General features: G+C 43.9%; 1 protein-coding gene across 1 annotated transcript in view; it reads left to right on the top strand.

Moving 5' to 3' along the window:
- arhgef39 (Rho guanine nucleotide exchange factor (GEF) 39) overlaps positions 1–13,873 on the top strand; it is a gene marked incomplete at its 5' end in the record, with an annotated part of 125,960 nt that extends 112,087 nt beyond the window's left edge. Inside the window, 3 exons of the mRNA XM_084330962.1 lie at positions 2,984–3,137; positions 11,315–11,424; positions 12,612–13,873. Coding sequence (XP_084187088.1) covers positions 2,984–3,137; positions 11,315–11,424; positions 12,612–12,648 — 301 coding nt within the window. The remainder of the gene's footprint in view (positions 1–2,983; positions 3,138–11,314; positions 11,425–12,611) is intronic.
- Between the last annotated feature and the right edge of the window lie 1,518 nt (positions 13,874–15,391).

Here is a 15,391-nt window from a genome sequence, read left to right as displayed (position 1 = left end):
GCCTGTTTTCTTAAAGGTGGATTACATGTAATAATTCAAGTTTCAAGTTTCTTTATTAGTTGTCATACAGAAGTACAGAATACTTTTATATAAAATGCTTCTTTCTGTTTTGCTCCAGAGATTGTGCTAGATAAAAATAGATAAGTATAAAAAGTATAGTAAGTATAAAGTAGAAGTCAAGTACGTAGACAAAAAGTGTTCAATATATACATATATACAATGTACAATGCAGAGTAGAAAAGTAACTGAGTTACAATACAATATACTATACAGTACAATGCAGAAATGGGATGAGGTACAATTTAGGTACAATTTACAGTAAGGTTGTAGTGCAAATTATTTGCCAATAAATATAAAGTGTGTTTAGGTGTTCTAAAGTGGGTAAAGTGGGTGCAGCAGTGAGTTGTTTGTTTAAAGTGAGTGTGTGCGTGTGGATGTGTGTGCTGTGAGTGCATTTGATGGTTGTTACGATTGTTCATTGTTCAAACCTTGTTCATTGAGCAATCATTGTTCATTGAGCATCCTGATGGCCTGGGGATAGAAGCTCCTTCTGAGGCCCTGTCCACACGAGAGTTTGGATTTAATATGACCGAAGTTTGAAAAAATAAAACTCCGTCCACACGGTGAACACAGGTGGACAACCGTGTATAACTGCGTACTCACGGGCAGAGCTGGAACCCAGCAACCGATACATTTAGTACAATGTAATACAATGCCAAAGCAGTAGGCGGCGATGTTGTTCAGACATGAAGGCCATTTCAACCAATCAGAAAAGACTGAACGCTCACTAAACTTCCTGTTGGGTCGCGATCTGCCATTAATTAACTGAAGAAGAAGAAGTAACGTTACCGATATGAAATGGATGTAAACGTTATTTAACAGATTGCAGAATGGGTACAATACAATACGGCTCAATACAAACAATTGTTAAGGGGATGCAGTCTGGACTGGGTTCCTTATAAGTTATAACAATAACTTGACAACACATGAGTTTAGTTTAGCTGCAGCTACATGTTTACTCTGAGCGTCAACAGACATCAGTCGATCACAACACTCTTCAACACAGACGATACGTTTTGAACAAAAGTTTGTTACAATCATTTTCATATAACGCTACTTGGGACAGCTCTGCTGTAAACACTGGTGTAGTTGGCTCTGCTCTAATCTCTCTACCCCGCGGTCTGCCGTGAACATGGGGAATAATTGCGACAGCTCTGCTGTAAACACTGGGAATAACCTCGGTTGCTATGCCCACACGCAACTGCAAAACCGCACAACTCCACCCTGGCCACCGGTTTCAAAAGACCGCGGTTGCAGTGTAGCAAATCCCCGGTTGTGTGTGGCCGAACAGTGCAACTGCGCACATACAATCACGGTTACATTAAACCCAGCGTTCGTGTGGACGGGGCCTGAGTCTCTCTGTGCTTGCCATGAGACTCCGGTATCGCTTGCCTGACCACAGCAGTTCAAAGAGGCAGTTGTTTGGGTGGCTGGAGTCTTTGATTATTCTCTTCGCCTTTCACATACCGTAAATGATGCCTTTGGCCCCAGGACAAAGCCAATATTATGGACTTTGTGGGCATGTAATGCTGTTTGTGTGTGCTCTTAAACCCAAATGAGGTTTAAATTCTGGTTCAGACCTGTTGGCAATACTATAATACACATCTCATTTGGATGCGAGAACTCAATCTAACAATGTATGACACTGACCAAGTCAAATGTCTATGGAGCACATCACTGAGGGGGTGGGAGTCTATATATATACATTCATATTTATTTGCTTGACAATCCCAATAAAAATGATTGGATACCAGATATCTAGCTGTAGCAGAGAGTGACACAGGTCCATCTGTTGACTGAACTGTCCTGCGTTACACACATAACTAGCATGACACTTTACACTTTAACATTACATTACCGGTATATGTATATATTACTAAAGAGATGCACTACATTCATACCTCATTTGCAATTGCACCTTACCCCAAAGTTTTGTACCTCATTTTCTGCATTGTACCTCAGTTTACACATTTTGACTACTTTAGATTGTATATTGTATATATATGTATATTGTATAATCCTCTTTACTTACTTTTTTTTACTGTATGAAGCACACTCCCAGGGGCTCATACAGAACCAAGCATTTCACCGTAAAGTATGTGTATTTTATTGTGATATTTAATAAACAAACTTGAAACTTGAAAACTTGAGTTCTTCTAAACGAGAGACGTTCCCCTTTAATCGCTGAAACGTTGATGTTATAAGAGACGGAAGGACTTCATCTCACAGTATAGACGCACCGACAGGACTGCGGCTCCCAGACCTATTTCAGTCTCATGTATTGGACTCAGCGTGGCACCAGATAGCAGTCGTAATCAATGAGGAAGTGGTGGAAGGGAATACAACATATTGGTATTAGATTCAAATGTATTGTCATCATGCAATAGTAATATACAATGTACAGGTGAATAAACTGGGTACAAAAAGAGTAGGATATGTATGTACAGATATTAGATATAGTATCTACAGATATGTAAAAGGACTATGTGCAGGTAAATACAGACAACTGGATAGATCTCTTGTACGGTCTCTTGTTGTCACCGAGTGTCACACACACTTACATACACACACAATCACACACACACACGCGCGCACAGGCGAGCCGTCATATTGCTAAGCTAGCTAGCTACCAGTATGGTACTTGGTACGGTAGCAAGGACACTAGTGACTGATGCCTGAAACATACAATACAATATTGCTCCCTCAGTATTATAATTTTTACATTACAAAGCAGAGTTTGTCAATTATCTTTCAATGCAATGAATTAAAAATATAATGTTAATTATACCATTCACTAACTACTGACACAGCTTTCATTCTCAATCCTTTTTCAGACTGAATATAAGGACCTTATTGTCAGATTTATTATTATTATTATTTGCCACGTTCTGACCCTGTGTTTTTATTTTTTTATTTTTTGCAGGAAGCTGAGGTCTAAGAACACGGTCGTCTATAAGAGAGATGAGCTGTGCAGAAAGCCTCTTCGCTCAGACCCAGAGAACCAGCAGAACACGCCTTGCACCAGCAACCCCACGCCAGGGACCAGCAACCCCACGCCAGGAAGGAAGAGGACTATGGTGACGCCCCACACGCATTACATTTATACTATTATCATTACTACTGCTGCTACTGCTGCTACTGCTACTGCTACTGCTGCTACTGCTGCTACTGCTACTACTGCTGCTACTACTGCTGCTGCTGCTACTACTGCTACTACTGCTACTACTGCTGCTGCTGCTGCTACTACTGCTACTGCTACTACTGCTGCTGCTACTGCTACTACTGCTGCTACTACTGTGGCTACTACTGCGGCTACTACTGCTACTGCTGTGGCTACTACTGCTACCTTTCCCACTTGTCTTATTGTATCACATCATGGTCACAAACCTCACAAACCATACTAAAACCCATAACTATAATATACAAACAGGCTATAAAAACCATGGACCGTAAACCAATGCGATGGCATCACTGCAGTGTTTTGAGTATTATTTAAATTGTTTTTTATTGGTTTTATATATTATATTATATAATTTATATATTATATAATTATACTTGTAGTTGTATTATCTGCGAGACATCGCCACCACGCAACAAGTCAAAACGCTCCGCTATCTGCAAACAGCTCCACTGTCTGTGTGTGTATACTGTGCTTTGGTCAAATCACATTCAGCATTAGGTATCAGTTTCCTTTTTTTTCCTCCCTCAATAATATTATGTTTATGTACATTATGTAAACAAATGCACATATGGATTGTTTGCTGCAATGTTTCTGAATGAATTGAAGCATTAATAAATAAGCAGATAATTAAATTAGATAACATTTGTGTTTTTAATTAGCATAGCCTAAATATGAATTCAAGAAGTTAAATACTGAATTAACGACACATTTATTAACAGGCTGAAAAAAACAATTAGCCTATTTAAAAGTTATACCGTTAGTTTTGTATACAGCCGAGCCACTCGACACATATTGAACGGAGAAAAAGATGACCGTTAGTTGGAGAATAAAAGTGAGGAGAGAGAGGTGTTTTGCTACAGTGCTGTGGTGGTAACGTTAGTGCCGTTATTAGTTGGAAACTAAAGGTTATCCTATAACCTAGTTATATGAATACTGGCTGAGCGTCTCGCTCTTCGTCATTATGAGACATGCACGTGACCAGGCCACGCCCCCGCATCCCACTATATGACGCCGGACATGGTCACACTCTACCTTCCTCAGAAAGATTTCCAACACTGAAAACCCAACCAAGGGACCTCAGGGCGCTAAGAGCGAGACGCTCAGCCAGTATTCATATAACTAGGTTATAGGATAACCTTTCGTTATATTATCATACTGGCCAATCGCGTCTCGCTCTTCGCCATTATGAGATATGGGGCAGAGCAGACGCGTGGCCCGACAAGTGTACCCCCTGACGGCCCGTAAGCCCCAACCAGGGAGGAGGGGAGTCCCGTCCACCCGCCTGTCCTAACGAAGGGGGGGAGGCAGTCAACTCCACCAAAGTGCGAAAAACGGGGAACCAGACACCCCTGAAAAACGCACAGCACAGGCGGGACCACATGTGACACAGCACCCCGTGGCACACACCCACACACCCCTGCTAGCCCACCAAATGGTGGGACGCAGGAGAGGTCCCAGACCTCAGAACCGCCTGGGAGACAGAACCCCCAGTCACGTCCACAAGGTAAAACCTAACTAAGGGACCCGGGGATGACCAGAAGGCCGCAGCACAGATGTCCTCCACCGAGGCCCCCCCTAACAGGGCAGCAGCCCGAGGGGGGACCTGTCCAGCCAACGTGCAGCAAAAGGCAACGCCCCCGCACAACCAACGTGACCGGTGCTGCTTGGACAGCGCCTCACCCGCGCTATGGGCCACCGTAACAAACAAACAGTTGAATGGAAGCCCTGAGAGCCCGAGTCCTGAGGTAAACCCCCAGTGCACGGACAAGACACGACAGGTGAAGGCCCGCCTCCAACTCACTAGCGTGAGGAGGCGGACGAACGCCTGAACCACAATATCCCTGGAGCGAAAAGAGCTCTGGATATTCTTTGGCACGAAGACTGGAGAAGAAAAAAGAATGCGGTCTTCAAAGACAGCTGATCCAATGGCACCTGCTCAAGAGGCTCAAACGGGGCCTCCGACAACCGGCCCAGGACCAGTTGGAGGTCCCACTTGGAGACAGAGAACGTTCCACAGGCTTGAGACGCCGAGCACCAAGCAGGAATGTTCCACGAGAGGGTGGCTGAACAATGTTCTGCCCCCACACTCGACCATACGCCACTCCCCAGCGTAAGCCGTGGTAGAGGACGGAGCGTGCGTGTACCGGATAGCGTTAACCACAGAATAGTCAAGACGCATCCCCACCAGATTCACACTTGTCAGCAGCCAAGCCTAGAGGCTGCCCCAGAATAGGAGGCAGAACAGAGTTCCGCGTGCCTGAGAGAGGGCCCGCGGTGACCACGGAACAGGCCACGGCGGGGCCACCAAGAGCTGAATCAGGGCCGGGGACCACACAGCTGAGCCCCGGCCCGGCGCGACCAGGTCCAAGTCCCGCACTCCCGACGTACCCGCCCCAACAGCTGAGCTATCAGGTGTAAGGGGGGGAATGCGTACAGAATCCTGGACGCTTCATTCATTAAGGCAACCTACTTGCGTTCAGCGTCCCACGTGACCACGCCTAGCACGCCCCCGCGGCGACGTGGCAGGCGGCAGAGCGGCACCGGCGCGCAGGTTGCCGCGGCATTATGAATACGCAATCCCCCCTGTTTTAACATCGACGGTTAGCTCAACTCGTTCCTCAGCTTGCTGTGGAGCCTGCGGTCCAGTTGGTGACAAGTTCGAATCACTTCAATTTTTTTTTTTTTTTTTTACGTTTAATTAATTTATCGCCTCTCTATATAAACGTCGCCGGTTAAGTTTAGGTATTCTTTCGGAGTTGGTTAAGGTTAGGGTTAAGTTTAGGTATTCTTTCGGAGTTGGTTAAGGTTAGGGTTAAGTTTAGGCATTCTTTCGGAGTTGGTTAAGGTTAGAGTTTGTCTTAGAGCATGGCAATAGAATGCCTGTCTGCCTTTCGCCGGTTAAGTTTAGGCATTCTTTCGGAGTTGGTTAAGGTTAGGGTTAAGTTTAGGCATTCTTTCGGAGTTGGTTAAGGTTAGGGTTAAGGTTAGGGTTAAGTTTAGGCATTCTTTCGGAGTTGGTTATGGTTAGGGTTAAGTTTAGGCATTCTTTCGGAGTTGGTTAAGGTTAGAGTTTGTCGCAGAGCATGGCAAATAGAATGCCTGTCTTTCTTTCGCTGGAGCAGCAGCCTATTTCCGCTCTGCCGCGGTCACATGGGCGTCGTGGCCAATCAGAGAAACGCTGAACGCAAGTAGGTTACCTTAAGTGTTCACGCATCCCGGACGCCTGTATTCTAAACCCAAACGGTGCATGCTGCCGCGTTCGCCTTTTGCGCTCTGATTGGCCACTGATGTTTCTGGTCGCACCAATCGTGTGACGGCAAGTTCTTTCCCCGGTTAAGCTTAGGCACTCTTTCGAAGTTGGTTAAAGTTAGAGTTTGTCTTAGAGCATGGCGATAGAACGGTTAGGGTTAGGGTTTGCTGCTGGTCGATGCGGAAATGGGCGCGTCACGCGATTGGGCGCACATGTCGCATGACCAGAAACGTCAGTGGCCAATCAGATTCGCAAAACGCATGAACCGTTTGGGTTTAGAATAGACGCATCCCGGACAGCCACGGAATCGGTCCCAGACCTGCCCGACTATGTCTGGACGTAGTCCCCACTCGTCAGGGTGAGGACCGCCCCGGGACATCACACCTGCACCCACATTCTCCCTGCCGGGGATGTGGAGAGCCCTCAGGTTGCGCAGATGGAGAACGCCCATAGCCAGAGCACACCTCCCTGTCTGACAACATACGACGCTGATGTCGTGTTGTCCGTCCTGACCAAAACATGCTTGCCCACCACAAGGTGGCCGAGCCGTTTGAGGACCAGAAGGACTGCCTGCAATTCCAACACATTGAATGTAGCGCAGACCGGGCAGCATGGTCTTGCCAGCTGCCCCCTACTGCGTTGGCCCGACACGTCCCCCCCCATCCCATGAGGGAGGCGTCGGTGAAGACCGTGACGTGTGACAGCCTGCTGCCCACGGGGACCCCGCTGGTGAGGGCACCAGGCCCTCCCCAGAGGACGAGGTCCCCCAGTACTGACATGGGAACCTTCAGCCGCTTCCACATGTCTCTCACCGATCTACCCTGACCGGCCAAGGACCAGAACGTCGCCCAGGGTAGAATAAAATTCGTAAACCCCGATGACGCAGAGGCCCCAGTGCGGTCTCCACGCACTTGGTGAAGATGCGGGGAGCCAGAGAGTAGCCGAACAGCAGCCTCTGGTACCTGTACGCTAAGCCCTGCAAAGGAAGCGTAGGTAAGCCCTAGGATGGAAGATCGGGATGCGAATATGCATCCTACAGGTCTATAGAGGTGAACCAGTCCCCCACCTGACAGCGTCTAACAGGTGGGAGACGGTCAACATTCTGAACCTTCCATGGGACAGGCCCAGTATGGTTCCTACACACGTAGCCCTGCAGTGATATTACTACCACCCAAATCACGCGTGCCTGACTACCGCCGATCTTCCGGCCGTGGGAGGCACTAACATGATACCTGGCCTGGCGAGGGTGGGGCTGGGGGAACTCGCGCTGCGACCCTCTGGGCCTCGAGTTCCCCCGCTGACAACCTTCGTTGTTGACGGACACAACAGCAGGCTCACCAAACACAGACGCAGAACGTGTGGCGTGGGAGCCGCTTGACAGCACAGCAGTCTCACGGACAGACCCAGGCCTAGCCAGCAACTGGGTGTCAGCCCCTGTCCCCATGAGAAGCGAAATGTGGGGCCGCTTGTGCTTCACTGAAACAAAAAACAAAAAAGAGGAAGGTAGAGTGTGACCATGTCCGGTGTCATATAGTGGGACGCGGGGGTGTGGCATGTGACTGCATTTGTTTGTTCGTGAGCACATTATGTGCTAGGAGATAAGAGATATCTCATAATGGCGAAGAGCGAGACGCGATTGGCCAGTATGATAATATAACGGTGTTGTCGTGTTGCCAAGGGAGAGGAGGAATACCATACTCCTGCATCGATCTGCCAACGGCGACGGGCAGAGGATAACAGAGAAAGAAGAGACGTTTAGACTGAGTTCGGTTGAGGCTGAACTCATATAGCAACCAACAGACTTTAGGTGATAGCCTAATCTATACCTTTCTGTTGAACTAATTCTAATTATTAATCTGGACCTTCAGAACATGCAGTATTATTAATTTGCTCAAATGTCGTGGCCTCACACAGTGCCAACTGCAGGTCTCGCCAACTGCAGGTCTCGCCATCTCAAAGATGACAGAGCATGCAGCATCCCCCTGTTGGGGTTGCTCAATGCTGTAAAATATTACATAAATGTGTTTTTATGAATAACGATATTTGAGGAGCCTAATAATATTGCTACAGCGTGCTGCAGGTAGTAGTAGTAGCTAGGTACGTGGGAGGCTGCAGGAGAAACCATCTCTGTGACGTCAGCAACAAAAAAGGCGGCGCACATGTTGATAAATGCTACATAAATGGACATAACAAATAGTTTTTTCTTAGAAACTGCTTATTTTTATAACGTGATTTTTTTCTGTGGTTTATCTAAATACTAATTTGATGCTATATCGCTATGCTTCATCTCCCCTTTAACGGGGCAAATTTATGGAACTCTCTGTCTACTGGCTTAAAACTGGAGTCCAATGCCAACGTCTTCAGCAGAGGACTCAAGGTATGGCTGAAATCAAAGCAGCAGTGCTCACATAGACGCGGTTTTGTTGTTTTGATCATGGACTCTTGCTCTGATAACTTTGTTCTGATTTGTGATTTTAATTCTGTATTTTACTGTTAATTTTATTATATCGTTTAGAAAAGCCTCAATGGACTAGTGTTGCAAACTAGCACTTGTGCTATAAACACGCAAAACAACGCATATGGTCTGTCCACTGTGACTGGTCCAATGTAGCTGTGGTGTCCATTTTAAATAAATGTTTTCATTCATTCATACTGCTACTACTACTGCTGCTGCTACTACTACTGCTGCTGCTACTACTACTGCTGCTGCTACTACTACTACTGCTGCTGCTACTACTACTTCATTACTACTACTACTGCTATCATTACTGTTGCTGTTACTACTATCGTTACTGCTACTACTGCTACTACTACTGCTGCTACTACTACTGTTACTACTACTATCATTACTGCTACTACTGCTGCTGATACTACTACTGTTACCACTACTGCTACTGTTACTACTACTATCATTGAATGAATGAATGAATGAAAACTTTATTTAACAGATTGCAGAATGGGTACAATACAGTACGGCTCAATACATACAATTGTTAAGGGGATGCAGACCTGAGAAAGACGTTTGTCTTGTTTCCATCAGGGTCCCCCATTTTCAATTCATATAGACATATATGACATACATGACATACAGATAGTCAGTACTGCTACATCTATACATTTATGACATACCAGATTTGCAAATACAGTACTGTTTGTGATACAGAAGGAGTCAAGAAAAGGGAGTATATACATTTGACGTAGAAACTGTACATTGGAGGAGGTTGGGTGGGGGGGGTTGGGTACATTGGGATATTGACAACCATACTGGGTAATTTACATTGGAGGTGGTTGGGGGGGGGGCGGGGGGGACACTGTATAAACAAGTAACACTGTACATTGAGGGGGGGGGGGGGGGGAGGAGACACTGTACAAACAAACACAATTGTACATTGAACTATTGACAAAACCATACTAGGTAAATGACTGTACATTGGAGGGGGTTGGGTTAGGATATTTACAGGGGCCAGTGTTGAATTGCAGTCTCCCGTAGGTGTCCCTTGAGAGAGGTTTTGAAAGTGGGTAGTGATCCACATTCCTTTACAGCTTTGGGTAGGGCGTTCCACATTGATGTGGCATAATTGCGAAACGTGTTTAGTCCCTTATTTGAGCCGAATCTGGGTTTAACATGATTTGTGGAGCTCCCTCTGGTGTTGTGATCGTGGTATTCACTGACCTTTGGGAAGTATTTTGACATGTACTTACTACTGCTGCTGCTGCTACTACTACTGCTGCTACTACTACTGTTACTACTACTAGCATTACTACTACTGCTGCTACTACTGTTACTACTATTATCATTACTGCTACTATGGCAAGCCGTTTTAACATTTATTCCCGTTTTCTAGCTAGCTAGAAAATGGGAATAAATGTTAAAACGGCTTGCCATACTGCTACTACTACTGCTGTTACTACTACTGTTACTACTGCTGCTACTGCTACTGTTACTACTACTATCATTACTACTACTACTACTGTTACTACTACTATCTACTACTACTGCTGCTACTACTACTGCTACTACTACTACTGTTACTACTACTATCTACTACTACTGTTACTACTACTATCATTACTGCTACTACTACTACTGCTACTACTACTACTACTGTTACTACTACTGCTGCTACTACTACTATCATTACTGCTACTACTACTACTGTTACTACTACTGCTGCTGCTACTACTATCATTACTGCTACTACTGCTACTACTACTACTACTACTACTACTACTACTGTTACTACTACTATCATTACTACTACTACTACTACTACTGTTACTACGACTGCTGCTACTACTACTATCATTACTGCTACTACTACTACTACTACTACTGCTGCTACTACTACTATCATTACTGCTACTACTACTACTGCTGCTACTACTACTGCTGCTACTACTACTATCATTACTGCTACTACTACTACTACTGCTGCTACTACTACTGTTACTACTACTATCTACTACTGCTGCTACTATCATTACTACTACTACTATAATTTATACTACTACTATCATTACTACTACTATAATTTATACTACTACTAGCATTACTGCTACTACTACTATAATTTATACTACTACTATCATTACTGCTACTACTACTGCTACTATCACTACTACTACTACTATAATTTATACTACTACTATCATTACTACTACTACAACTACTACTAGTACTGCTACTAGTAACCCATACAGAGAGTGAATAAGCCAGGGAAAGACCACACGCATGTCCAGTAGTAACTCATACAGAGAGTAAAATACATACATACGCTGACCCAGGACCAGTAGTGAGAACATGTTTGTTCCTCTTGTTCCAGGAGAGCGCAGAGACCAGTGAGGCTGGTCGGACCCCATGCAGAGCCGGCCCCGCGGAGCCAGAGGGCAGCGCCTCCAAGAGGCTGAAGCTGTATGACGCCCCGGCGGAGAGGTGGGTTGTGGAGTCTGTCGCCACCTGGTTCCAGAAGGGCTTTTGATCATCCGTGTGATAAGTGTACAGATTTCACCGTAGGCTCGGTTCTGCAGGATTCCCCACATTCAATTGGTAGGGAGGTAGGAAGGGGATACATGCCTGCGACATGTAAACAACAACATTCATTTTGGACCCGCACATCTTTTTTTATAATAAATTAATCAATACTTTTTTTGGGGTATTAGCATGATAGCATTCCCTAGGCTCTAGGATACAGTATATAGAAATAGTTGAAAAACACATTGTGAGTATGTGAATTCTTACAATTAGTCCCAACATTTCCAGAAATGCAACTATAATCCCTTTTTTTGACAAGTCACCACAGTAAACCTGCGGGACTGAACACAAATTAATGTTCAAAACACAACATGAATCCTCTACTTTATACAGCACTGCAACATAATGTAACACTGGTCTGTATGGCTCTTGAGGGGGCGGAGAGCATCTCTCTCTCTCTCCCTCTCTCTCCATCTCCCTCTCTCTGTCTCTGTCTCTCCTTCTCTCTGTCTCTCTTTCTCTATCTATTTCTGTCTCTTTCTATCTGTATTTCTCTATCTCCTCTATCTCCCCCCTCTCTCTCCCCCTCCCCTCTTTCTCTCCCTCACTCTCTCTCCCCCTCTCTTGGTTCAAGTACTTAATTCATGTCTCATTCAGTCTGTTCACTTTCAAGCCACTCCTTCAGTCCAGGAATGGGATTTAACTGTGGTTTTCTATTTTGAACTGAATTGAAAGGAGTAATGATGTGTTTGTTTGATGTCCTGTGCTTATTATGGGCTGTGTTTGCAAGAATCTGGAGGTGCGATATATAATCCATATCTACTTATACACCTGCAGATAACCCATACAACTCTGTATGATAGCACATACAATAATGCTGTATATACCATATATATATTATATATACTATACATGCATTTATTTATTCTTACCGTATATATATATATATATATATATATATATATATATATATATATATATATATATATATATATATATCCACATCTGTCTGTACATACCTGCATATAATAATTTTTTACATATCTGATTCTATATCTGTACATATCCCTTATGTACCTACTCTTACTAGTTACGCTGCTGGCCAGTATATTACACACAGTGACACACTCTTACTGTTTACTTTGCAGCCCAGAGGCTGCAGGCTCCAGCTGTGTGATCCTGTGACAGATGAGCCCTTGGCCTTATGTGACCTCATGTGACCTCCGAACGACCTCCGGAATCAAGCCCGAGAGCAAAGAGGACGGTGTTGATGGTGTTTACTAGGCCCGTCATGGTATTGGTTCACATTCGCTTCATTTGTCTTTCATATATCATTATTATAATTTATGCTCAATCAAGCCGAAACTGACTCTTGTGTAATTTCCTGTCTTTTTATTTTTAACAAGTTATTTCTTCCTTGTGTCGTCTGGGAGATGTTGTGATGTCATAGAGAGATGTTGTGATGTCATAGAGAGATGTTGTGATGTCATAGAGAGAGTGCCTCGTGTCGTCAGGGAGATGTTGTGATGTCATAGATAGAGATATGTTGTGATGTCATAGAGAGAGTGCCTCGTGTCGTCAGGGAGATGTTGTGATGTCATAGATAGAGATATGTTGTGATGTCATAGAGTGCCTTGCGTCGTCAGGGATATGTTGTGATGTCATAGAGAGTGCCTCGCGTCATCAGGGAGATGTTGTGATGTCATAGAGAGAGTGCCTCGTGTTGTCAGGGAGATGTTGTGATGTCATAGAGAGAGTGCCTCGTGTCGTCAGGGAGATGTTGTGATGTCATAGAGAGAGTGCCTCGTGTCGTCAGGGAGATGTTGTGATGTCATAGAGAGTGCCTCGTGTCGTCAGGGAGATGTTGTGATGTCATAGAGGGATGTTGTGATGTCATACTAACAGCTTTAGCTTCTGTCTATACTGTGCAATATGAATCGGAGCTGATATGCTGCATGATTGAACCCATTGAATGTTTTAACTGTGAACTGTATACTATAACCATCGCCAAAGTCCATTTTTAAGTTTTCAGATGAACAATGTTTAACTTTCAAGACAGCTGCACTGTCTTCAATTAAATTGCACATGGATCTGTTAATCTATTGGGTTACAATTTTAATAAATGTTAGCATAATTGTCTGATGGTTATGTTGTATCACTCGTTTAACACTGATCACAAGTAATTTAATTTGTATTCCTGTATTATATACAATCATATTCTATAAACATGCATTGCATTTTATAATTTTTTTATTACATTTTTTTATATCTTTGGTGCTTTTTGCTGTTAAAGTTGTTATTCCATCTTTTTACACTCATGTCTAACTCCCTGTGGCCTCCTACTGAGCTGCTATGTAAAACTGTTACACTGGTTTCAATGTACATTACTTTATTGAAATGTATCAATAAAACTCTGGATGGATGACAAATATCGACCCTCTGCTTCTCTTTCAGGACCAAGGCGATCAATATCAACTAGCAGATAGACTCAGAGGTGTCAAAAGTGACTCGAAAGAGATTTTGCGGCGATACACTCAACATTTGTAGAAGTCAGAGTTGGTTCTGCTACTGGAGGGGGGGGTGGAGGGGGGGGGGGGGTAGCCGCCTCTTCATTTGCTTTAATCAATCAAAATAAAAGTCACAGAAATGCAGGGCAAAGGGCAGCAATGGTTGTGATTGGAGGATCAAGAAAAGAGGGCGGTGTTTGAGATGGGTCAATCGATCAGGGAACAAGCCGTTTGTATCTCTCGAGGTCGGGGGTCATTCAATTCATCGAATATGTATACAAATAATTCCATTTATTTGGAGTTTGACAATATTTACTGAGGATGGCCAGATAATGTTGATATTTAAACGTTTAAACATAATACTTGATCATGCGATTTATTTTGTGTGGTGTGTTACAACAATAAATAACAAAAGAAACTAAAATAACAATGTTGAAATTGAGAAGTTTGGACTTTGTTATGTATAAATCTTTGATAAACAGAGAGATAAGTACACAAAGAAAGTTACTGATACCGAATTACAGGAACTGGTAACGGTTCAAATGTGAACAGTACCTAGCCCCTTTCGTGACTGTAATGCATGCCAAGTTTTGGCCGTGATAACACAGTCACTTGCTCCTCTATGGGATACCAAGGAATGTTGCCCATGAAGCACTGGTTTTGGACGAACGGTTCATTATACAAGTATCACAGAGAAATTTCAAAGGTACTCACAGTTGCACAAGGGTTTCACACAAAAATACGGGATGGTTTGAAAGCTCGGCTTTGCTAATAAACATTTAAAAAAAAATATAAACGTGTAAACATCACAGAGATCAGTGTTGCATCAAAATGGCTTACTCTTTTTCTTCCGCATTGTGACATGCCGGAGCGCTGTGATTGGCTTATTCTCTTCTGCTTTGTCACATGCCTGGTGTGCCCAGCAATCACAGCGCTCCGGCATAAAATACATAGTAAACAATAAAATACATTTCCTGGTATCCCGTTCCCACTTTATCCAATCAGGAGAGAGAACACCACACTGCAAAGATTGTCTGACAAAAATAAGAAATAAAAACTAGTTTTAAGCAAATGTGCTTGGAACAAGTAAATTAATCTAGGCAAATTTGGCTTGGTAAGATTTCTTGAAATAAGTAAAAATATCTAAGGTTCTCTCTCCTGATTGGAAAATGTATTTTGTGTTTACTGCAGAGCGGAGGGACTGAAAAACCCATGTTACTGACCAGACACTATATCAGTAATGGCTGTCAGAATATAGAATGTAGACTCCCCATCAAATAGGCTATGTTCACACTGCAAGCGTTAGTGCTCAATTCTGATTTATTGCTCAGTTTGGCTGTTCACATTATGTTTTAACTCTTTCAGTGCCACTCACAAGATTTCTCTGGTTTTTTTATAGGTGGTTGCGTGCCACTCACGAG

This window comes from Notolepis coatsorum, assembly GCF_963971535.1.
Source record: "Notolepis coatsorum genome assembly, chromosome: 15".
Lineage (NCBI taxonomy): Eukaryota > Metazoa > Chordata > Actinopteri > Aulopiformes > Paralepididae > Notolepis > Notolepis coatsorum.
This window is presented reverse-complemented; position numbering and strand designations above follow the sequence as displayed.